Source organism: Buceros rhinoceros, unplaced genomic scaffold (genome assembly GCF_000710305.1).
Source record: "Buceros rhinoceros silvestris isolate BGI_N320 unplaced genomic scaffold, ASM71030v1 scaffold18781, whole genome shotgun sequence".
Taxonomy (NCBI): Eukaryota; Metazoa; Chordata; class Aves; order Bucerotiformes; family Bucerotidae; genus Buceros; species Buceros rhinoceros.
In genome coordinates, this window is record NW_010396167.1 from 38,637 (window position 1) to 62,736 (window position 24,100).

Sequence of the window (24,100 nt, forward strand, 5' to 3'; positions counted from 1 at the left end):
CAGGTGCTCCCTCTAACTGCTCTTGTCCATTTTGTGATGTGATCGTCAGAGGCTCGCTGAAGGATCTGGGGCATGCGCTGAAATACTTTGAATTGGGACCTTGGGTTGTGGGGGTTTTGAGAGAGACGTTTAATACAGCCTATGTAAATATTTATTTTTAAATCGTTTGGTGTGGGGGATTGCAGGAGTTGGTGTGGTGTCATTTCAGAAGACTTTCTTTGATACTGGATTTGAAATCATTTACCCCGATAGTACCTAAGAGGAGGGAAATCTGGGTCTGTTCTTTTAAGTTATTTCCTTGCCAAAGATGCTCAGCTGACGAGTCATTTCTATTTGTCAGCCCTGCAAATTCAGTGTAGCCTTTTCTTTCACAGCAGCTCGCTTCTGCGCCTCAGCCCTGCAGACTCTAGGCAATAGCTTTTGGCTTCTCTGGCACCTTTGTGGCAGAGACGGACGTAATGAGGCGAGTGTTCAGGTAGCTGGAACTGTGGTCACACTCCAGCAGGCTGCTGATCAGGAGAGGCTTGAGTCAACTGAGTAGACCTGGAGACAGCTGCTAGGTTTTTTTTGTAGAATCTATTCAGTGGACAGAAGCTTTTCCATATATTTTATGTTGTTCAAAGAGGATGTTTTAGTTTTGTTGTTTCACTCTCCTACCCCAAATAATTAAATCTGAGATCTCCTGTTTGGTAGTCTTTAAGTGTTTTGATTAAAGCTGTCAGGCATTCTGTTGTAGTTGAGTTGGTAAAAAGGTTTAAAATAAGATCCTTGTAAACGTGTTTGGATTTGGATAATTCCCTTAATGTTTCATAAGAAACTCTAGTGTGCTCTGCTATTTCTTCATGAATTGTCAGAACATAACTGTTCTGTTATGTGCGCAAGAGACACCTGAAGTAGTCGAGCAGCTCATAAGCTTGGCATGTAAAAGAGTTCAAAGTGGTTTAAGTTATGATGAGTGAGTTTGAAGCCACAGAGCCTCTTTATCTTTTTAAAATCACTTTCTTTAAGACACGTTTTCCATCTTTTTCCATATTTAGTAATGAACATTTGTTTTATAAAACAGCCTTTAGAAAATAGTCTGGTCTCTTTTTATGGAATCATTTGCTGGGAACTCCGTTTCCGTGGAGCCCGGCTGACCGCAAAAGCACCCTGCGGTCAGTGGGAGTATGCAAGGCTTGGGGAGAGCAGGTTCTGGTTAGCAAATGAGGCTTTGGGGACTGTAGCCTTTAAAGGAGGTGTTTAAGAAAAGAAATCTCCTAACTCTGTGGGTTCTCCTCATAGGAACGGTGGCAGCTGCGGCAGGTCTCCACCCTGGCCAGTGCATAATCAAAGTGAATGGAATTAATGTCAGCAAAGAGACTCACGCAAGTGTTATTGCTCATGTCACGGCGTGCAGGAAGTACCGGCGGCCAATGCAGGTACGTCTCGCTTGGTATCCTCGCAGATTTTCTTCTAAATTCTTTTTTGGTCAAAGTAAACAGCGCGGTGTGTATCTGTCCACATCTGTTCTGTTTGAGTGGGATGGGGGGAAAGGAGTGGTGGAAAGTGAAGGAAAGCCAGTTGAATTTTAAGATTGCTCAAGACCCGGCTTATCTGCAATAGCTGAGGGCTATTTTTATATGGTGTTTTTGAAAGATTCTTCCACGTGTTTCTGCAGTTCTTGCTGAAAGCATTCCGAGGCACATGTTGCCATCGTGATGGAGAGGGGTTTACACAGCTCGCTGCCTGCTCAGCAGCAGGAGGAAGCCCTGCAAAAAGCTGATGCTCTTCAGAATTGTGAAACACTTCAGCACGCAGAGAGCAGAGTGCACGTATTCTGTCTATAAGTCTCTGGGTTGTCACTGCACTCCTGTCTTGAATAAACACGTGTGCAAAGACTCAAAATTTCCCCTTTTTTAGTATGAGCATGAAATTTTTGTTACCCTTTTCACATTACTTAGAAGATCTCAGGCTTCCAAGGCTCAACTTTAAAGAAGAAAGCCAAAAGCAGCTGGATTCCATAATGTAATTTTTCCAAGTCCCAGCAAATTTTTCATAAACTGTGAACCAGTATCATTAATTAACTTCACAAACTCTTCCAGTGCATGTTAATTGAGAAGAAAACTCCAGTTAAAACCGAGAGCAAAATTCTTCTCCCATACATACTGCATGGATATGAGAAAAGAATTTTAAGTAAGAGTCAGTCAGAGCTGTCATGCAAATGCAGTCTCTGAAAATGTTTTCTGGATGTTTGTGTTGCTAACACAGAACTGAAGCTGTTCCAGAGCAGGATCCAGCTCACCTCTCTGTTAAGGAAGATGCGCTGTAGTAAAGAGAGGGTGCTTTGTGCACTGGTAGCAGAACTGGCTAGAATAAAAGATGAATTCTTTACAAACAGGCGTGTTTCCTCCGTGTAGGACTGTAGAGTTCCTGTAAGAGTACCGACATCCACAGAGGCTGATGAATGTTGGCTGGTGTGACTGCCTTGACATGCAAAACTTTTTTTTATTCCCTTTCTGTAACACGATGGAGTACGTATCTGGTTTCGTGATACAGAGTGTTTATTTCAGTCTTCAAGTAGCGGATCATAATTCAGCGAATCACAAATAACTAAAATCCCCAAACTGACATGGAAAACTTCACTTAGGAGGTAGTGCCACTGCATGTGATGACATGCTGCGGGAGCATGGTCTAGACTGGAATAAGTGCCGATATTCTCACCGGTGTCAAGGCAGCTAAAATTTAATTTCCTATTCAAAGTTGGTTTTTTGATTGTTTGGAAGATGACTCTGGGTTTCTCCTGTTCACGTTAGCCTGTCATTTCATTAACGGGAATCTTGCCGTCTCTCCTGCATTGCAGAGTGCGTAGTCGAAGGCAGGGGAGCGGATCTTTGTTTCCTGTATCTCCCACTTCTCAGGGTGAGGAGTCTTCCCGCTTGCCTGGAGCGTGAAGATTCATTTTGGATTCTTGGAGTGTGAATAACTAACTTCTGTTGGACGATGTTTGTGTAGTTAGTCCTTCCATTAGTATGAAGTTCAAACAGTGAAGGAACCCTCTGACATCGTGCAAATCTCCCCTTAGAGACTGGCGCGTCAGTCTCGGCGCTGCTGAGTGAACAGGTCAGACCCTGAAGGAGCAGCCAGCTCGCAGGGTTCCTGCAGGGCAGCGAGGGGTTCAGCGGTGTCTGTGGATCAGCTTGGCCCCAGCTGTCTGCCGACAGGCACGAGAGCTCTGGAGGTTAAGCTTCCTTACTGAAGTGCTTCAGTGCCACTGGGTGAAAAGGGAGGCGTGGGTGAGTCTAGGAAACCGAGAGAAACAGTACCTTAATCGTGGAAAAAATTTACTTATTTGCGATTAATGGGATAAAGGTAGCAGCTGAGTATTGTATGTTAGTAAAGCGTAATCAGATTTGTGTGGCACTTTGCGTGAAAATTGTAACTTTGACCTGAAACCCTTGCTGTCCTTGCTGTCCTTGCTTAGCTTTGAATTCTTCCACGGATTTCTTCTTAATGTCTATGAATTGAGATTAGTCATAATCGTGTAAGTAATTCATAATCATGTAGCTGTTGGAGTGGCCGACTGACTGTCAAGCTTCTTTTGAGGTGTCGGGGAAGAGAAGAGTAGTCTGGAGATGCCACACCTGATAGCCCCCCGCAAGGACGTGGTGGGCATGTGGCTGAGCACGTGAGGGTGGAAAGAGAACGCGTGGCTGCTGCTTGGGTTGTACGGCCAAGCCGCCGTTCCTGTGCTCGTGTGTCCCATGGTCACGGAAGGTGCTGGGCTTTTGGGGCCTGTGATTCTGTCCGTTCTGGGGGGAAATGAAGAATATCTAGGAAAATAACTGTGTAAAGGCAAATAGGTAAGGAAGGCTGTAGTGTAGGGTCATCTTGCTGGTGACATGGGGGTGATGGATTAACTGGCCGTGTGCTGTACTGTGGGTACGCGTCATATTTGTGGATGCACAGCAGATTTAGCGAGGCAAGAATCAGTTAGAATCAGTTCTCTTTATTTTTTCACAATGTTTTGTCTCAAATATTTTTCCATCTGCAGCTTGATTTGAAATGTCTTAAGTTATTTTTGGCAGAGACATGAAGCTGATAGATGTCATGCTGTCACAGATCTCATATGTCTCATGACAGTGTACTCTGAAAAAAATAAGTTGACAAAATGCTTCAGATGGTTTTAGACAAAGCCAAAATTGTCTCTAAATTTCAAAATATTGTTTTAAACTTGGAGCTTAGAAGGCAGTAAAGCCAATAAATAGTTCTTTAATTCCCTGATTATTAATGTTTGAGAGCAGTGAAATAAGTTGCTGTCAGTTGTACTTGCAAAGCTTTTCCTAGCTGTCTTTATTTGTTGTTGTTTTTTAGCAAGATTCTATCCAGTGGGTTTACAACAGCATTGAAAGTGCACAGGAGGATCTTCAGAAAACAACCACCAAGCCCTCTGGAGATGATGGAGGAGATGCCTTTGACTGCAAAGTGGAAGGTACGTGATGCTTGTTTTGATTTTGTTGCTCAGAACATTGGTGTAGTAGCAAGAAAAATACAGGCAGTGGCTTTGTTTTCAGAGAGGAAATTGCAAGCAGGCTGTCAGATGTGTTTTACGTGAGGATTTACTTTTTAATGTATTCTAAAGATGTAAAGTTAACGTGCTGTGCTCTGAAAATTATTTCCCATTTCAAGGAAAAGCTTGTGTGAACGCTTCGGGGAAAACCTGCTCAGGTTGGGTTCGTGGGATACATAATTCTAGGAATTACCTGGTGCGTTTTCACCACTAGGAAACAGCTAAGGCTGTATTAGCTGCAGTAGCCACTGCTGCCTGAGGAATGCCAGGTCTGCTCTCCTGGAGAGGGAGCTCTGGCGGTTCACGCTTAGAACGAGCTGCACTCGTACGCTTCGTGGTAATTAAAGGGACAGGTACCGTGTGAACTGCGCCTCTCTTCTGTGGGTGATTGCTGATACTGTGGGGTCGTTTCTCTCCGTTGACACTTTCTATCATCATTTTCTTCTAGTTCATTTGGAAGTTTACCTTTTTTTGTTTCTTTTTTACATCTCTGGGTTATGAATGAAGTGGCATTCGTGCCCTTCAGTAACTGTGTGTAAAGAGAGAGGCTGCTGTGACCTGTCTGGCTGTGCCTCTGCAGCAGTCTGGGCTTTTCCCCTCCGCGGACCTGCTGGCTGGCTGATTGGTAAATCGTTCAGCTGGTTCCTGCGTTACACGTGAAGGGTTTTAATCACAACGATGAGCGCGTACCTGTTCCGAGACACTTGCTTGTGGCCTGGCCAGCCCTCCTCAGCTGGTTTGTGCTCTTTTCTGTAGAGGTGATTGACAAATTTAACACTATGGCAATAATCGATGGGAAGAAAGACCACGTGAGTCTGACGGTGGACAACGTTCACCTGGAGTACGGGGTGGTCTATGAGTACGACAGCACCGCTGGGATCAAGTGCCATGTATTGGAAAAAATGATTGAACCAAAGGGGTTTTTCAGCTTGACTGCAAAGGTATGGAGCCTTTTTTGTGTGGGTTAATTCTCAACGTGCCTCATACCAATGGAGCAACAACCGCCTTTCGCTTATTCTTAGGACTGTACATGTCATGTATGTCCTTCATTTAATCTCCACTGATCAGCCACCTTGACTCCGCTGACGCTTTACAGGATGACTGTGCACCCAGGAAGCAAACTAAGTTACAGTGCGGCCACGAATTGAAAAAATTCTAAATGAAAAAAATGTCAGAGAGCTTTAAAGACTCCCATTGCTCCTGCCCCTCTCCCTTTTTTTGAAGTTATCAAATAAAACTTGGAAGTCAAAGTCTCTCTGAGATGACAAAATGCGGTGAAGGCAGGCTGTAGTTTCAGAAAGTTAATTCATCTGATCAGAACTGCAGGGCAGCTTCCAAAATTTGTTTCTGTAGAAGGAGTAGCACAGCCTCGGTCTTTTCTGTGTCTGAAACTGGAATAAAGCTGTGTGTAAACAGGCACAATGTTGGCAAAGTCACAGAGGAAGAAAAATCCAAGTGCAACTTCAGAGTTCGCCTTGGCGGTTTTCTTTTGTGGGTATTTCCAGCTAAGGAAGTAAATACAGCAGCAGGTAACGTGTTTCAGAGGAGCCGTGGTGGCTATGTTAGTAGGCAGTCAGCAGTAAACACGTTATCAGTGTCACGAGAAGTCAAACGAAAGAAGTTGTTGTGGGTATAACTTCGGTGGGGGGTAGGTTTAAATGAAAGAAACCTTGTCCTTCCCGAGCTTCATTCATTGTTGTTACATGGCGTTGCTGTAATGTTAAAAGGCAACTAATTATCAGACGTTTCAGCTTTGAACGTGAGGGAGGGGAAGTAAGGAGCTAAGTGAGGGGTTGTCTTGGTTATATCATCATGTACTGCTCTTTTTTTTTGTTGTTGTTGTCTTAGATTCTTGAAGCACTGGCAAAAAGCGATGAGCATTTCGTGCAGAATTGCAGCAGCCTCAATTCCTTAAACGAAGTGATACCCACCGAGCTCCAAAGTAAATTCAGTGTCATTTGCAGTGAGAAAATCGAGCACATCTACCGAAGAATCTCGAGTTATAAAAAGGTACAACTGGCACGTCCTGAGCTTGCTCATTTTTATCAATTTGTTAAAATGAATTTAAAACCCCCGAAACCAATTCCAGTGGTTTTGACATTAATAATAGTGTCATTAGAGTTTGAGGAACATATAGGTGGTTTATACCTTTTCCTATTGCCAAAAAATCTGAGCGCGAGGTACGCCCTCTCTGGAGGAAATCAAGACGATAAATCAGGGTTTTATTGTGTTATGCTGGATATGAGAAAAAAAGCCTCAGAAGTTTCCGTAGTGCTTATGCTGTCTCAAAGCAGATATTCCCGATACAAGCTGCCCGTCCAAGCCCCTCTGCTCCAAACACCGTAGTCCACGGTGACAGCCTTTAATGCCGATCAGTAGGCAGGGAGTTTCAGGCATAGATGCGTGGTGTTCCTGGCGAGGTAAAGGTAACCATAGTTACAGCAGGCTGGCGGAGCGCCTGAGCCCGGCTTGGCTCCCGCTTGCACTCTGAAAGTTCGGATTCTATAAATAGAAACCCTATAGATTTCTGCAGTTCCTTCTAGTATTTTTATCAGAACATTTTGCTCATAATAGACCTCAAGTCCAGGGCTATGAGTCCCAGATGTTTCTCAACACATATGAGAAGAATTCGGGGCCTGACATATGACCCGATTAAATCGGAGCCAGGCAATTGGTCTCTCAGGAGCAGGATGTGTGGGAGATGGAGATGTGAAATATGTACTGCTCGCAGGAACGTTTTCATCGCCGAATGTCCTTGGTGCCCTCCTTAACTGTCAGTACATTCTTCAGCCTTTGAACAATTCCATAATTGGATTTATTGTGACCTTCCAGATCTCGCTCTGATAGAAAGATTTAAATGTAATTAATCAGTCACGTTCATCAGGCTGAAGTAGTATGACACCAAAACAAACAAATTTAAATCCCGCGTGAAAACCTCGTATTACTCAGGAGGGACACAGCTTTGCTCACCTGAGGCGTTAGTCAAAACTGGACCGATTGGGTTTGTACTGACATTTATCAGGGAAGGAACTTTGCAAGTTAACTTTGGAAATGGAAAGATGTCAAAGATGGGAATTACAGAGTCCAGGCATCTGAAGTGAAGGATGCCTGAAATATTTTAAACTCCAGTTTTCTGGTCAGGTACACAGGTTTTGTCAGCCAGGTGCTGTCACATCAAAAGCTGGTAATCAAGATTTTGTTTTCTCTCCCACTTCTAGTTTTCAAGAGTATTAAAAAACAGAGCTTGGCCTACCTTCAAACAAGCAAAGTCAAAGATTTCACCGCTTCACAGCAGTGATTTCTGCCCAACCAATTGCCATATCAATGTGATGGAAGTGTCGTACCCGAAAACCTCCACTTGCCTTGGTAGTGCCTTCGGTGTGCAGTTAGACAGCAGGAAACATTCTTCTCACGAAAAGGAAAATAAAAACACTGATCAAGGTAAGTCAGTTGAACTTGAAAGAACTACGTCCAGTGATTCTGGCATAATCTTGACAGATAACTGGTTTAGGTTCACATCCCAAATATTAAAATTATGACGAGCCTTTATGAAATTCCCCTTTTTTTGGTACTTGGGTTTATTTTAAAGCATAATAAAGGCTAGTCATAATTTCACAATAACTTTTTCCTTAAATAGTTTGGCTTTGATAGGAAAAATAATGCAAAAGTGAACAATTACAGAAAAATATTTAAATGCCTATTGGGTATTTTACTAACTTCAAAATATATGTTGAAAAAAGATAATGATGTAACCTCTTTGGATTATTCTCAGGTAAACTGAATCCCATGGTTTATGTCCAACATACCATTACTACTATGGCTGCCCCTTCAGGACAGTCTCTTGGCCAGCAAGAGGGCCATGGCCTGAGGTACCTCTTAAAAGAAGAAGATTTAGAAACACAAGATGTCTATCAAAAATTGCTGTTCAAGTTACAAGCTGCGCTGAAAGAGGTGGAAACATGTGTCTGTCAAATAGACGAGTAAGTAAACGTTCCTGTCTGGACTTGACTATTTCCATGACAATACCAATGAATCTGGGTGTACTTTTTGCGTGGTGTAGGGTCAATGTTGACTCCAGTTAGATTTGAAATAAGGCAAAACACTTGAGTGTAGCTAATGTTATATTCTGTTCTTTTTCCCAACATCCCATGGTTTTTCCCACTTCAGTTTGTAGGTTTTCTCTAGAGTGTGGAAACACTAATTATTTTGAGGGGAGAGAAACATGAGGCCCATGTGTCATCTAAGGTTTCACTAGGAATGGAAACACAGGGCAGAGCTATAAAAATAGCTTTTATTGAACCCTTCAGATGTGGCTGAATAGTCCCGAAGATGGATTTGGAGGTAAAGCGCTTTTCACCCGTAGGAGGAGTATTAATTTGTTAGGTATTTTTCAAGACCAAGGTGGCCTTAATGAAGCACGGTGGATCTAGGGAGAGGCACTCGGTGAAGCATGGCTATGGGGGGCTTTTTGGATCCAGGTTTGGGTTTGTGGGTTTGAAACTCTTTGAACTGGGTTTCTAAGAGCATTGTGATACCGGGAACTACCAGCTCCAGAACTCTTATCCAGAGTTCCAGCTTTTGTTCGTGGTAGTTCAGCAGAAAAATTTTCCTGAGGAAAAGAGCCTGCCTGCTGAGAGAAAGTGAAAAGCTCCTTTAGGAAAAGCTCCAGCTACCTTAATCAGTCTTTTACTGAGGTCTTGGCAGCAGTGACTGAACAGTCGTATGAAAGAGGAGAATATAATAGTCTGTCTGTGCCTTGACAAATAATTGCTTGGGGGAAGATATTTTCAGGAGCTGAAATTGCAGTTCGTTATGCTGATGTCTTACTCCTGGTTATTTTGTTGCAACAACAAAATCCAAAAGAAGTTACTAGAATGGATCTGCCCAAAGCACATGTTTGTTTTCCTAACAGTGGATGGAAACGGGAACACAAGAGCAAACAGAGGTGTATAGGTCAATCCTTGTCCTTATCTTCCAGCAGGCAGTGTGACAAGGTTGTCTTGGAATGGACCTTTTGTTTTAAGAGCACTGTTAGAGTGATCTGCCATGAAATTGTCTCGTCTCTTTTTGAACCCCTTTTTGTGTTCCTATTCAGAAAGTAAGTTTGACAAGTATGAAGAACTGATTTCCTAAGGTCTGCATTTTCATAACACGTTTATTTTAGGATGTGTTCAAGAACACGAGTGCTCTAGCAGGTAGATCAGAACTTGACACTGCAGTAAAATATGGGCCCCATCTTTCTTCCTGTCCTCGTGGAATTCTGCGAACCAGTAGCCTAAGCAATAGGAAAGAATTGAGTTGTGATTTCACACTGCTACGAGGTGTTAAGGCATCACGTAGCCCAAAAGGTGTCTGTCTAGTGGATAGGTAGATTTGAAGTCCAGTAAAGTTACACCTTTGTATTGCTTTTCTGTATTCGAGTGGCAGTTCAGATCAGTACCTTTTCCTATAAGTAGGATAAATATCTCTTGTTAGCTTTAGCTAGACAATATTATGCAGAAATGATGAAAGGATTTGCTAAAAGGCTTTGCTCCTCATCCTTGTGTCCCCAAAGTTAATGACAAACCCTCTGTTAACATGTCACATCATGATTTTGGTGAGACCACGCCTGATGTACCGTGTAGGGTGTGTGTTCACTGCCGTACTGCAGAGTGCCTTACAGGGACTATCCACCCTGGGGTGTTTCCAGAGTCTGTGGGTTCCTAATTTCTTACTTAAAACTCTGTCCCTTTTGGAGAGCCAGGATATCATTTGTGTGTACTCGAAAAGTGTTACAGCTGAGCGTTGTCTGGGTTTTGTATGCAGAAGGTCACTGCTCTGAGTCCAAAACTGCAGCTTTGAAAAACAGCGCAGGATCAGGTGGTTCTCTGGTGGAATATCCATGTCAAAACAGTTGAGAAATTGATAGCTCAGTACTGATGTAACTGGAGCTGAAGAAACTGAACTTTGTTAGGATTAGACTGACTGACTTCAGCTGGCAGAGCCCCAAAAAATGAGGATGACGCTGCCACACTTTCTAACTGCAGGCTGTGTCGTTTTCTTCCCTTTTCTCACATGGCGGTGGAGGGGGGAGTGTGCTAAATTAAGATGTTTCCTTCCCATATTAAGAGAATAATAGTCGGAGGATGTTGACAAGAAATGTTATCCTGTTGTTAGCTTGCTATGAAAAACAAGTATTTGTCTTATTTTCCTGTTGTCTCACAGCCTTCTTTCTTCAATAACATACTCCCCAAAATCAGAACGTAAAACCCCTGAGCCTTTAATACCGGCAGACGGTGATAATGAAAAGGGGGACAGGAACGGGAAGAAAGTCTGTTTCAGCGTGACAGGTGATGAACAAGAAGATTCTGGTCACGATACCATCAGCAACAGGGATTCTTACAGGTGACTTCACTACTCATGTTTTTATTTGTCAATGGAGTTAAACCTGTGGGTTTATAGACTGTCAGGTGGCCGTGAAGACTAACAGAATATGACTCTGACTTTTCTAACAGGGGAACAACTAACCTCCAGGTGTGTAAAATAACCTCTCTTATGAGTACAGATTAGGTATTAGATCTTTGATAGGATATCCCAGCCAGAGCTGTAAAGCTTTACTCTAGATTACTTGTCTTATAACAACAGAAATTATTTCTGTGTTTTATGTTCCCCAACCACACACCAGATATCTGCTGTTGAATGCAAGATGCCAGACCCATGGCTCCTGCTGATTTAAAGAAAAAAACCCTGTTTCTCAACACACATGCCTCACATTCTTCTACTCTTAATCCTGTAGCATCATCTCGTGATGCATTATGAAATCTAGAGATGTTTACTGTGAATGAAATTACAAAGAATTTTGAAGAGGAAGCAGTAATTATAGCAAGCATAGGGCTCATAAATATCTTCTGTCACTTAGAGAGAATTGCTTAACTACAGGATATAAGAGCTAAATTAAAATTTTAGCTGCAAGTAAAAGAAGGGTTCATAATTTGTTCATTATCATGGTTCATAATTATGCTTAGAAAGTGGAATCTCAGAGTCGTCATTTTTCTGCAGAACCCCGTACTGCTGAGATCTGTTTCATGAGCTAGTATTTGATTACTGCAGCATGGCAGAGAGGAACTCTGGGAGAGCAGCAACAGAAATAGGCGTGTAAACGTGAACACAAATGCAGAGGTGATTTGCACAGATTAAGTCCATCTTTTTCTAACTGTGGTGACAAAGTGCTGTTCCAGCTGAAACGTGTTCAGGGGTTTCTGCATGTCATGTCCGTGATGTCTCAGCCTGTGCAGGAGCTGCTCCAGTAGCCGGCACTTGCCCCAGCTGGGAAGTTCCCCAGTTGGCACAAGATTTGTATGTGGAGAAAGGAGGTATGGCTTAGGACATGAGTGTTATCTTGTTTAAATATTGTCCTTATTCTGATTCCTGAACAGCCAGAATGGACTATGAATGACTGGAATGATAAAATCTAGGGTTCCATATACAGAATAATCATAAAATCTCTGAGTTTAGAACAGTTGTTGGAGTCAGCCTGGAATTTTTTGTTTCTTTCTTCTAATAATTACGTTAGGTAATACTTAAAATCTCCGGATCCTGTAGTGCTGCAGTGGTTATTATTAGAACTGGCAGGCTGATTTCAGCCATTAGAACGCTCTCGTTTTGTGTCGCAGGGTCTCGTTCTGAACTGTAGAGTACGGCACAATGAAAATGCAGAATGGTAGAGCTGATACAGCCAATCTGTTTCTCATTTCCCAGTGTTTCATTTTCTCATGCTTGGCACGAGCCAGTTTTAAATAACCTTCATCTTTCCTCTGGAGACTTTAATAAGTGAGTAGAGTTAGTTAGAAAACATTTCTTAATATGCAGCCAGAAGTTCTTAACGCTCTTTGGGACTGTTCGCCCTCTGTTAGGAACATGTTGTTACCGACGTTTTCTCCTCCACTCAGTGGCAGTGACTGTAATTATATCGTGCTGCTGCATTTCAGTTTTCCGCACTCCCTTATCTGGTTGTGTACAGGTCCAAACACAGCGCCTTACCCGGGAGTGTGTGTCAGTGTGCCCAAACTAGTAGAAGGTTACTTCTGTATTTACCAAAATGAGGACAACAAGTAGGGAGGGAGCACGGTGTGTCACTGCAGCGTCCCAGGTACTGTACAGACAGGTGTGTCCTGGTGAGTGGGCACCCAGGGAGCAAAGCCCCGCCCCGGGGGGCAGCTGGGAACCCCTTGGGTACACTTGTACCTTATATCCTAGAAGACGTCCCCTGCTGCAGAGTTACTTCAGCACTTCCTGCGTTGAGAGGAGATGATCTTCACGTGGCTGAATAGCTCTGAGGACCTAGAACTCACCTTCATCCTCGTAGGGTCTTTCCTGAAAAGGCTGTGTTTTTTCTCTGTTCATGCTGCACAAGTTAGGTACGTTCTCATCTGTTTTCTGTACAGAACAATTTATTTTTGAGAGAAAAGAGCAGAGGAATACACGTTTTAATCCCCAGATCTCCTTACAAGACCAATGTGAAATCACAGATGCAAATGTCTATACATCTCCAACAAAAAACAGCTGGAAGAGATGGGAGCATAAAATTTATTATATGTATTTTGGCTGGCAGGGAAAGTAGTTTGTAATTTGAGTTTTGGTGCTATCAGATGGATCAAATCTCTTCTGAAGCCATTGTGGACTCTAGTTTGCATAAACCAGAGTATTTTGCCATGCGTATTAGGGGTGGACTACAGGGAAAACAGGATTTAGATGCGGAGTTACTAAAATGTTTGAGGCTACAGTTTCAAAAATTGTTACTTGTGTAGGAAAAGTTGGTTGTTTTGCATTGCAGGAGTATATTACTGTTCTGCAAGTACTTGTTCCCACGTAAGGTGAAGGGAGACAATCGAGTCATCTGTTTTGGGAATCTGGTCCTCTGAGTCCTACCAGGATTGCAAATTAAATGATAACCCAGGTATAGGGATCTTTATTGTTGGTAAAGAACTGTACAGACCATCTCATCATTAAATTTAAATGGGGGAAAGGGGAGGATTGCCATAACTTTGATACAGAGCCTGTGTTAAAGGATGTGACGTTATTTCTTTTTGTATCTTTTTTTTCCCAAGCGATTGCAACAGCAATAGAAACTCCATTGCCTCGTTCACCAGCATTTGCAGCAGTCAGTGCAGTTCTTATTTTCACAGTGATGAAATGGATTCAGGTATGTTTAGGAAAGTCAGCCATGAATCTGTGATCAGTTCCTTTTTGTTTGGTTTTATCCTTTTCACTTGCCTGGCAGTTTTGTTGGTTTTTCTTTTTAAAAACGGTAATAGAAGTCTATCATTGGAGTTGTTCAGCCTGAAGAGGAGAATTGTCTGAGGAGACCTTACTGCAGCCCTTCAGTATATAAAGGGGGCTACAAGAAAGATGGGGACAGACTTTTTAGTAGAGCCTGTTGCAACAGGACAAGGGGTGATGGTTTTAAACTAAAAGAGGAGAGGTTCAGACTAGATATAAGGAAGAAACTTTTTACAATGAGGGTAATGAAACACCAGCAGAGATTGCCCAGAGGGGTGGGAGAAGCCTCATCCCTGGAAGCATTCCGGGTCAGGATGGACCTTGGGGCTCTGAGCCCCCTGCTCTGGGTGCAGATGGCCCTGCTCCCTGCAGGGGGTTGCACTGGATGGGCTTTGGAGATCCCTTCCCACCCAAACCATCCTGTGATTCTGTGACTTTTGCTTCTGCACGGCTAATGCTGCACTTAAGAGTGCTCCTGTGAAAGAGCCGATGTTCCAGCATCTCTGTGAACAGACTGAATTAGAGCTCTTAGTCGCTGCTTTTAACCCCTTTCAGGCCTTGACCTTGACAGTGTGTAATGTTGCACAGAGTGAGGAGCATCTTAGGTGAGCGTGGAATGTTCTCCCAGCTGTGTCAGCGCCTGGATGGCAGGATATGGCTGGCTGTGTTTGCAGGAAGGAATGCCAGATGACAGAGAAGCACATTCTTGTTTATGCCGTGACAAATGGAATCTAAATAAACGCATCTGCAGGAATTTAACTGCATGGAGTACAAGGTCATATACCTGGGGACTAATAATACAAAATACTTGCTCTAAGCCCGGTGTTGTTAATTTAGGAATGATTTAGGAAAGAACTGGGCATATTAGTTGAGTATGAGCCCCAGGTGAGACTTGGCCACACAGAAGGCAAATGTTACCTCTGGTTGTACCAGGAGAGATGGTTTTATTTGGGACAGAAAAGCATTAATGACATCGTGCAAGGTACCTCGGAGACCTTGTGGAAGAATGAAAGACATAGAGAAGTGTTAATAAAAGAGGAGAGCCAGGGTCTGCATCTTAAGATACAAATGATATGCACTTGTGCAGTGCTGAGCTGAGGAACCAGCTGAGGTGCCTAAAAGAATGTCTGTGCTAGCTGGGTGCAGATAGTGTTGGAGTTGATAAATACTGCTGCTCTGCGAAACTCCCACTCTCCTGATGACTTAATTTTCTCCCAGTTGCAAAGCTAACCTGGTTAAGGCCAGATCAGGGCTCTCTGGCACCACGCTCCATCTGTTGCAGTTAAAATCCTGTGAAGGGTTATAACTGCTGGCTGTAAGGACATCTAAAGGAGCTAAAAAAAAAATCAAGGAGAGAAGTGCTATTTAAGTGTTTCACTGACACAAGAAAAATGAGTCTAGATTGACCATGAATAAATTTGGATTATAAATTATCTGTGGCTACCTCTTATCTGTCACTGTAACAGCAAGGAGGAAAAGCAGTTTTAGCCTCATTTTTCACGGCTTTTGGAAGAGTTCAGGTTGTACCACCCGCTGTCTGAGAGTGAGTGGCTGAGGGCAGTGACCTAGGAGAGTCCTTCTTCTTGGTCCTCTCTTAGGAAAGGGTGTGGTATGTACTACTGAAAGCTTCATATCAAATACAGGATTTGGATGCTGTATTTTTGTCAAATTACTAAAATCTCAGCAGTTTAATTAGTAAGATGAGTAAGACAGTGAATTGTCCACAGACCCCCTATAAAAATTTTATGGTGAATGCATTTCAGTGACTTGGCACTACTTAACTGTTTAGGATGTTCTCCAGTATAGAAGAATGGTGAGTTCTGGTCACAGCATGGCTGAGGTTTGGCGGGACCTCTTGGGATCATCCAGTCCAATCCCCTGCTTGAGCAGGGTCATCCAGAGCAGCTTGCCCAGGACCGTGTCCAGCTGGGTTTTGAATGGGATCCTTTCTCGAAGAGCTGTTTCTGTATTACCGAGCGACGACTAAATGCAGAATATGTAGGGAGGACGGTCACCATCATCACGAAAGCCTAAGCATCAGTCTCTGCCTAGTAGATTCTCACCTACATAGATTTTGGAAAATATGTTGAAACTTCTAAACAATTTTTCATTTTAAAATACTTTTCAGGCGATGAGCTTCCCATCAGCGTTCGAATCTCCCATGATAAACAGGACAAGCTCCATAGCTGTTTGGAGCATCTTTTTGGTCAAGTATGAGATTGTTTTTCTTGGCTTTGATACTAGAGTCCATGTTTGAGCTAATATTTCTGTAGCAAATACTTCTTTTTCTTTCTACTTTTGCCTTCCACTGTTTACTGGGATGGTATGTATTTACTCATTCTCCTTCAGTTTTCTGTAAATAGTCCAAAACTGCAAATTAAACACATCCTTAGATTTAGTCTGACAGCCCCAGCTTGTTATTTTAACTGGAGCCATTAGGTAAGGAAGAATCCAAAGCTGCTTTTCTGTAGTCCGTATTCCTTAAAGAATTTCTAATTGTTGTTGTAAAAGCGGTGTTTCTCACACAATCTTGATCCCAACAGGTCGATTCAATTGTCAACCTTCTGAAAGGACCAGCTGTGATGAGGGTCTTTGAGCAGACAAAATACTTCACTCCAGGTCGAGGCCTCCAAGGTAACGTTTAGTTCTGCCAATGGGAACCAGAAGGCAGCTTGAAGGAGCACGGATGTGGCTCTCTGCTCCTTCAGCTGCCTCTTAAAGAACTGATTTGCTTCATCGTGATGTGTTCTGCAGTAACCGATCGCTGAATTTGTTACGTAGATCCTACTGGTAGTTGAAAACTGGCTTCTTGCTCCTTTATTGCCCATGTGAAAGCGTAAGGTTTGTTGGAAGGTTCGTTTTAGATTGTAGATGGGGAGCTATGGACCTGCCGGGGTTTTGAAGCCAGACACAGGTGGTATGTGTTGAAGGGGGTTTTGTTACATTTTTACCTTGACTACTGAAGCCATTTCTGGTCTTTTATTACTAATGCCAGATTTTTATAACTTCTGGTAGATACATTATTTGTGAAGCTGATTTATAATTAAATCTATAATCACAACTATTTATGCCAAATATATGCTTATATAAATATTCCTGATGGTTTAAAAAACCCACCCCCCATGTAATTTCAGGTACTCTGCAAGCACACATGTAGTTGCTTAAGGAGTTACCTGGTGATAGCCATAAGATTGTGATGAAAAATGCAAAGGACTTCTGTCACGGAATCAAGCTTTTAAAAAAAGGAAGAAAAAAGCTCAGCTGGAGACAGACTGTTGTGTTAATATGGTTAATAGGGTTAATTATGATTTTATTGGTCCTACATATGTCTTCTGGCAAAGAAAACTAATTTTAGGTGGCCAGAGAGTGGATCTTTGGCTTTCATAAATCACCCAAATCCCACTGAAGCCACCAGAGCATAACCACTGTACCCCCATTGCCTGGTTTTATGACTCCTGAAGTACTTCCCCCTCACTGAATTTGCGTGGAATACCACATAACCTCCTCTTTCTCTTTGTTTCCTATTTTGGGACCAAGGTAATGGGGGGTGAACCGGGAGCATTTCTGCTCCCGTGTGTGTCTCAGTGTTTCAGGTCGAGCACCCGGCAGGTTCCCAGACTGAACGTTACCGTAGATGCGCAGTTAGACACAAGATACGGACATGCTGGGTATTTTATTCTTAATTTGCACTGTCTTCATGAACTGTACAAGGAGCATGTCCATGATTTGAAAGAGACTAGTTAAGCAGTAAGTAGTTTGGGTTTTAACTAAATGAGGAAATTAATCTTCTTGTGCTTCTAAAAGTTCCAGGGCTCCACTTACCCCATGACAACAGGCACGTTCTTCTACCTTCTGTAACTGATTCAGAAAGAACGGGATTTGGATGGGTGCTCGCTCCCCGCTTTGAGTAGGGAGCTTAGGTGATGGTTAGACCTGTCACCCTGGCTTTAACTGGGGTTAAATGAGTTGACAGCTCTGAACTGTGAAAACACGTAGGAAGAAATAACGTCCTACTGTTGCTTTCTTAGGAGGTTTAAGCAGAAGAATACTATTTTTGTCCTTGCTTAGAGTTTCAGCAGGAAATGGAGCCGAAGCTGAACTGTCCGAAGAGGCTGCGGCTGCACATCAAGCAAGACCCTTGGAACCTCCCCAGCAGCGTCCGGAGTCTTGCCCAGAATATCAGAAAATTTGTTGAAGGTTAGTAAGAATAGCGTGACCGTAAATAAACACCTCGTTAACGAGAGGGAGCCTGTGGAAGGGGAGAGGTGCAACAGCTTCCTGCTGCTGAGCCTGGTTTGCCGAACGCAGCGCGCTCAATGAATTTCAGGACTCTTTTGGGTTCCTAGTAACGTGGTTGGTGGAATAAAACTTAGCTGTCTCCTCCTCACTCTGCTGGTTTCAGATACTGAAGAGAAAATTGTCTCTTCTGACAAGTGCCACCGAACGACTGTATGTTGTATGTGCCGTGTTATTTCAGTTGCTGCTGAAGTCCTGCGGGCCTGACCGGTTTGTCACAGACTTCATGGGATACACCAAAATGACACTGGTGAAATAAATGGAAATTAAAGCTCCCTTTTTTCTACCAGCTGAAGTGGAAAGGCAAAGACTCCGCAGGACAACCTCTGCCGTGTACCTTGCTCTTACCTGTCAGTGATCTGGAATCACGATCCCTCTAGAATCATCTCCCTTCTCTGCCGTGAAGCCAAACCTCTTCTGCTGGTTTTCACTTACTCTGTTATGACCGATCCTAGCACTCTTTCGCCTTCACCTCCCTCCCACCGCTGTCTGAAAGTTGCCTCGTCCTCTGCTCCTCTTCCCCACCAAGTGACGGTGTGAGCTGAGGTTTTCTGCTCTCTCCCCTGGCTTCGTAAGAAAGCAACTGGGATTTTCTCTGCAGACAATCTTGCCTGTAGCTTCTGCTTTATTTTCTGTGCTGTTTGATAGAGAAACAGAAATAATGAGCAAAGCAATTTTTATAAAACTGCTTGCACTAGGAATCTATTGTGGGAACAAAAGATTGTGTTAGGTCTAGCTTAAATGATTTGTGTGTGTATTTAGGTTTTTTGTTGGCTAGTTTCCATTGATGTCCCATAAAGAAACTGCTAAATTTCAGATCACTGGAAAAGAACTTTGAGATAAGTTTTATTAAGATAAACCTCCAAGAACTAACTGGCCAAACCAAACAAATTCCTCCTCTTCTGACTCTTGCCATTTCTCATTTCAGATACAATCATGTTTTCAGACCTTGGGTTAAAAAATTATAAAAACAACCATGAAAGTATTTCCTGGCTTTGGAATCGATCGCAGTGTTGACTCTCCAGTACAGAGAATACATCTCTTAGTTTAATGGTGCCTGTCACGGAGTGAAAAATGAATTAAGTATTTTTGGATCCTTTTTCCTACAGGTCTATCTTCAGCCTAAACCAAATTATACCTGAGTATTAATCGTGGTTTCTTCCACAGTTCAGGCGGAGTGGAAATGTGTCTTTAACAGTCCTTCATTGCTGCCCTTCTGGAGCCAGGCTGGACAGAGCATTCCCACGTAACTCAGTGCCCATAAATAGCATTAATAGGCTTAACCCATTTCAGCCCTCAGCGTTGAGCTGAGGTTATTCAGGTTAGGAAAAAACAAACCAACCCATCTTTCCTGACGGTTTATTTGAACCATAGGTGGAGATTTGCTTTGTCTCATTTCACGCGTCCTGCTGTACCATCAGAGAAAGAAAAGTATTCTGTGGTTCCAGGGAAAGGCAACCCGCTAAGGCTAATGGCCTTCGTGCTGGAGAGCTCTCTAAAATCATAGGTGGATTCTAGGAGGACTTACCTGGGGCAAAGTGACTAAGGAAAAGGTGAAAGTTACTTCTTGGAGTAACTGCGCCCTCGAAGTTGTTAAACAGGAAATTCTGTGCAACTGCGAGAGTTTGCACCTATTGTAGTTTAAACTGGAAGGAGTGAAGGAGCCTTTCAGTCATTAAAGGCGTAAAAAAATGTATTGCAACTTAAATCATAAGACAGGTCTGTACTGCATGTGTTATTTCAGAAATATTCTCCGAGGTGAGAAACAAAAGAAAGCTAAAACCCAGACTTTGCGGGCAGAGATCAGAATGGGAGAACAGCACGGTAAAAATGAAAGTGCCCGAGAATGTTTATGGCTAAAAGGAGTTACAGGTACCTAGCATTACGGATCTGATAATCTAAAGGGGAATTGCCAGGGAGTCACTCCTTTCCACGTGCCATGTAGCAAGAAGGGCTGAAAACTTGTGTAGCATTTGGAATTTGTTAAAATGCAAATGGGTGATATCCAGGTTCACTCCTAACCCCAGGTGAGCCTCGGCTTACACACGTAACCTGAAAATACTCTGTGCCTGCAGGCGTGTTTCGAAAGAGACCTTCAGCAGGGATGGAGGAGCGTTGCTGTGTCCTGTAACTTTCCCATGAGCAGGAAGTCATTATTTATAGATACCTCGAGTGCTTTTGAATTCAGAGATCCAACAAAGCCCGTATAAAATAAGCTGCAAGTAAGAGGCTCAGCATCTCTAAATTCTGCAGATGAAAGCCGTATTTCCTGTATCGTATCTTCAGTCACTAAGCTATGTTTAGGCTCCAAGATACTCGTGCTTCTGATTATCATCAATTTTTATCAAGTCATATATAAAACCAAGAGAAGTTGCGACTCTTTCCTAGTTTTGTAGGTATAAATCAGGATTGCCTACGCAAGAAGTTGGAGTTAAGCTGGTACAAAATGAGAAACTGCACACATGCATTTTATGTTGGTGAAAACACTTCTAACCGTGACCTCAATGTATTTTCTTTTCTCTTTAAGAGGTGAAGGCACGAATACTCCTGGCACTTCTTGAGTATACAGGTAATTTTGCGTGTTTGACTGCAAAAGCTGATTATTTTATTAAGCATCTTGCAGCACAATAAGAGTCTGTTATTATTTCATGATTTTGATATCACACACAACAGTAGTTTTATAAAGGGGAAGGTAACATTTCGTTGTTAGACTTCTTCCAAATATCACAAAAGCTTTTAGTAACTTCTTGGGCATTTTAAAATAAGTGACCTGCAAAAATAGGCCAGACTTGATTTTTTTTTTAAGCAGTTTTCCCTATCTACATGGTTGTGTAACTTTGTATGTTGTGTAGTTTTTCATTTAAAAATCTTTGTAAGAAGAGCCCAGAGTGCAATGCAATACCTCTTGATGCAATACCTGATGTTCACGTAGTATTAAAGGAGGTTTGGAAATGAGATGTTGGAGACACTGGCGAGCTGCTTCGGAAGCAGACGGTGCAGAGGACAGCTCTGGAGGTCAGCTGCTGTTAGACCAACAGAGAAAACTGCACCAAGCGCGGGGAGGGGTTGTGTGCTGGGCTCAGATCCCCCAGTGCTCTGCTGGTGGTGGGAGGTGTTTGACCATGGAGAAGACAATGGGATTCTTGAAGCTGGAGATGGGTGGAGTTTTTAAAGGAGAAAATCCCATCTGTACTGGATTCTGCATAACTTGAGAGATTGGAGAGACAGAGGGAGAGGTTAATGTTAATAATCAAAATAAAGAGCAGCAAGTTACAGTGCCGAAGCAGTAGTGATTAGAGCATTTATGGAAAATGTTCCTGAGAGGCTGGCAAAGGGAATCAAAATGATAGCAAAAGAGAGTGGTCACTACTATCAATGGTCAAGAATATTGAAGAAGGTCCCAGAAGGAAAATGGGCAGAATTGAGTTACTTTGAGAAATATTTGGAGTCCAAGAAAAGCATATTTTCAAAGTCAATGTTAATTTTGTGAGTAGAGAATTATTTCTGCTGACTTATCAAGTCATCTAAAGTCTTGCCAGCTCCGTAGTGAAGGTGGCAAAGGAGCTAAGCCTCTTAGAGGCAGAGGAATCTGCAAGTGATGACAAAGATTTTAGGCTTTGGGAAGACCTCAGTGTTGCCTAATCTTTTTTCCTTTCTCTGAGACAGATTAATTCTACCTGTACCATTTGTGATTGATGTTTGCCTAACAGCTCATAATGATAAAAATACTTGAAGACCTTCAGAGAAGAGAAGGAAGAACTGAATATTTATAATGACAATTTTGTGCTTTATTGAGAACACGTTTCCCTTTCTAACTCTTTTGACCTTTAGCTAATCTAATGCCTGTGCCCTGCAGGAGAAATCAGCAGGTTAGCTAGTCCCTCATTTAAATCAGCTGCTAATGGTTCATGGGCTCCTGCCTGGGGACCTGTCGTGGACTCTGCTGACACCGTAAATCTCTGCCACTGCCCGGATAGGTGATGCTGCCCTGCGCTTATTTTATAATTTCCATATATATAGTAGTGTATAGATCGTGTCCTGGTAGCAATGCTCCTGTGCGCCCTGCCTGCACTTTACAGCAGGGAGCCTTCAGCCGCCCTACCCGGCTGGCAGCTGCGGAGTTGACCGGACGATGCAGTCTTGTGAAGAGCTTCGAACTGTCCTTGCTTTCCTGCAGAAAGCAAAGGGGTTTGTGCCCGACTCAGTCTCCCATTGCAGCAAAGATTTGACTCACATCTCTCGCCTTGTGACATTGAAAGTACATGGAACTGACGGCATTTACATCAAAATCCACAGGATAAACATACATTGGTCATGAAGAACTGCTTTAAATTCCGGATTATAAATGCATTTCTGTATAACTTTTAGAATTACAAAATAATCTTTTAATGTGGAAAATGGCAGTTTTTGGTTGTGGTGTGCTCTTTACTGGGAATAACATTGGGTTGTGAACTTGGGATCTGCTTCACATTAAAATGACCTCTTTTTTAGACAAGAAATTCCATCCCAGCTGCCTTGCTGTTACTTAACCTTGTGCTCCATTTTTGCTTTTCTTGCTTTGGCTTTCACCCATCACAGACAGTGAGATACAACTGAGGCGAGACATGGTCTTCTGCCAGAGCCTGGTGGCCACAGTCTGCGCTTTTTCAGAGCAGCTAATGGTGGCCTTGAATCAGATGTTTGACAGCAACAAAGAATATGAGATGGAGACGCTGGAGGCCAGCAGAAGGTGGTTGGAACAGATCGCCAGTGCAGGTCTTCTCCTTCATTTCCAGTCCCTGCTCTCGCCTAACCTGGTAAGACCCCTCGTGTGACATGCTCGGACACAGCAGGCAGTTGTTCCCTGAACCAGGGGCACATTTGAACAGTTATAAATGTGGTTTTCCCTGTCCTTTGTGCTTAGCTTATTTCTTGATTTGCTGCTGTTGGGAAAATTTTCTATTCAGGTAATTACAGATTTGGGAAATGCTTGTTTGTGATGTGGGAAATGTTTTCCACAAAGACAGCATTATGTTTGTTTTGAGTTAGCAGATAGTTTACCCTTGGCTCCCCACCACTGTTGTAGCTGTTCCTGGGAGCATTAGAGAATGTATGTAGAATTAGATGATAACCACAGTTTCAGTTGGCAATAAGCAGCAATGCAAGATAAATAACATACCTGGTCTGGGTAATTCATCACCCCCTCCCCAAAATCCAATAGGTCTGTAGCAGTTAAAGGACTAGACGTGCTGGTCTGGTTTGCTCCTGTCGCAGGGCAAGTCCTGGTAGTCTGGCAGGGTACTTGGAAATCTTCTCTTTCCTCATGCGGCTTGGCAAAGAGCCATGGCTTCGGAAACAGTTGAATTGGACACGGCTGTGCAGTCCTCTAATCCCCAGTTATCCCAAGTGCTGCTTCAGCTATTCAAGCTGCTTCCCACCCCAGACTTGTTCCCGCCGACCTGAAGAGCTGTGAAGCAGTCTGCGTGGTCTGCTCGTGGCAGTCGTCTTGACCCCTGGAAATCCTCGCTGAAAATAGCTGATTTGGCACACCCTACTGTGTAAAGGCCCCCACAAATAACGGACGATGCTCCTGGTATCAAAGGTGGCCTTGCCTTGCCTTGCCTTGTCTCGGCAGCACGTTGCTGACAAGTTGACCTGGTAAGCTGGAGAAGCAGAAGAGATCAACAGAAGTAAAGGTGTTTCTAAATCCCAGTCGTGAAGTGCTGGTCCGTGGTGGTGTTGGAGAGCACTGACTCGAGCTGGTGTGAGCACCTACCTCACTGAGTAGCTGAGGTCCCCGTGGGCTCGCAGGGTCCCTGTGGAGCAGGGAGTGTCAGGACAAGGTGTGCAGCTTAACAGGTGGAGTTGGTGCCTGAGAGAGAGAGCAGGGCTCTTTATCCACTTGGAGAGTATGTGAAGAAAGCACGGTCAGGGTGCTCGGGCTTGTGTCGTGGGCTTGGATGCTTCTTAGTACTGTGCGGGACCGGCGTATGGTGCTGGAGTGCTCAGAGTCAGCAGGCA

At 43.3% G+C, this 24,100-nt stretch overlaps 1 protein-coding gene across 1 annotated transcript in view; it reads left to right on the forward strand.

Moving 5' to 3' along the window:
* PREX2 (phosphatidylinositol-3,4,5-trisphosphate-dependent Rac exchange factor 2) overlaps positions 1 to 24,100 on the forward strand; it is a gene marked incomplete at its 5' end in the record, with an annotated part of 91,462 nt that overhangs the window by 31,659 nt on the left and 35,703 nt on the right. The window contains 13 exons of the mRNA XM_010145830.1: positions 1,282 to 1,418; positions 4,351 to 4,468; positions 5,303 to 5,487; positions 6,395 to 6,556; positions 7,765 to 7,987; positions 8,319 to 8,526; positions 10,751 to 10,930; positions 13,633 to 13,727; positions 15,933 to 16,015; positions 16,348 to 16,438; positions 17,873 to 18,001; positions 20,628 to 20,669; positions 22,679 to 22,896. Coding sequence (XP_010144132.1) covers positions 1,282 to 1,418; positions 4,351 to 4,468; positions 5,303 to 5,487; positions 6,395 to 6,556; positions 7,765 to 7,987; positions 8,319 to 8,526; positions 10,751 to 10,930; positions 13,633 to 13,727; positions 15,933 to 16,015; positions 16,348 to 16,438; positions 17,873 to 18,001; positions 20,628 to 20,669; positions 22,679 to 22,896 — 1,871 coding nt within the window. The remainder of the gene's footprint in view (positions 1 to 1,281; positions 1,419 to 4,350; positions 4,469 to 5,302; positions 5,488 to 6,394; positions 6,557 to 7,764; positions 7,988 to 8,318; positions 8,527 to 10,750; positions 10,931 to 13,632; positions 13,728 to 15,932; positions 16,016 to 16,347; positions 16,439 to 17,872; positions 18,002 to 20,627; positions 20,670 to 22,678; positions 22,897 to 24,100) is intronic.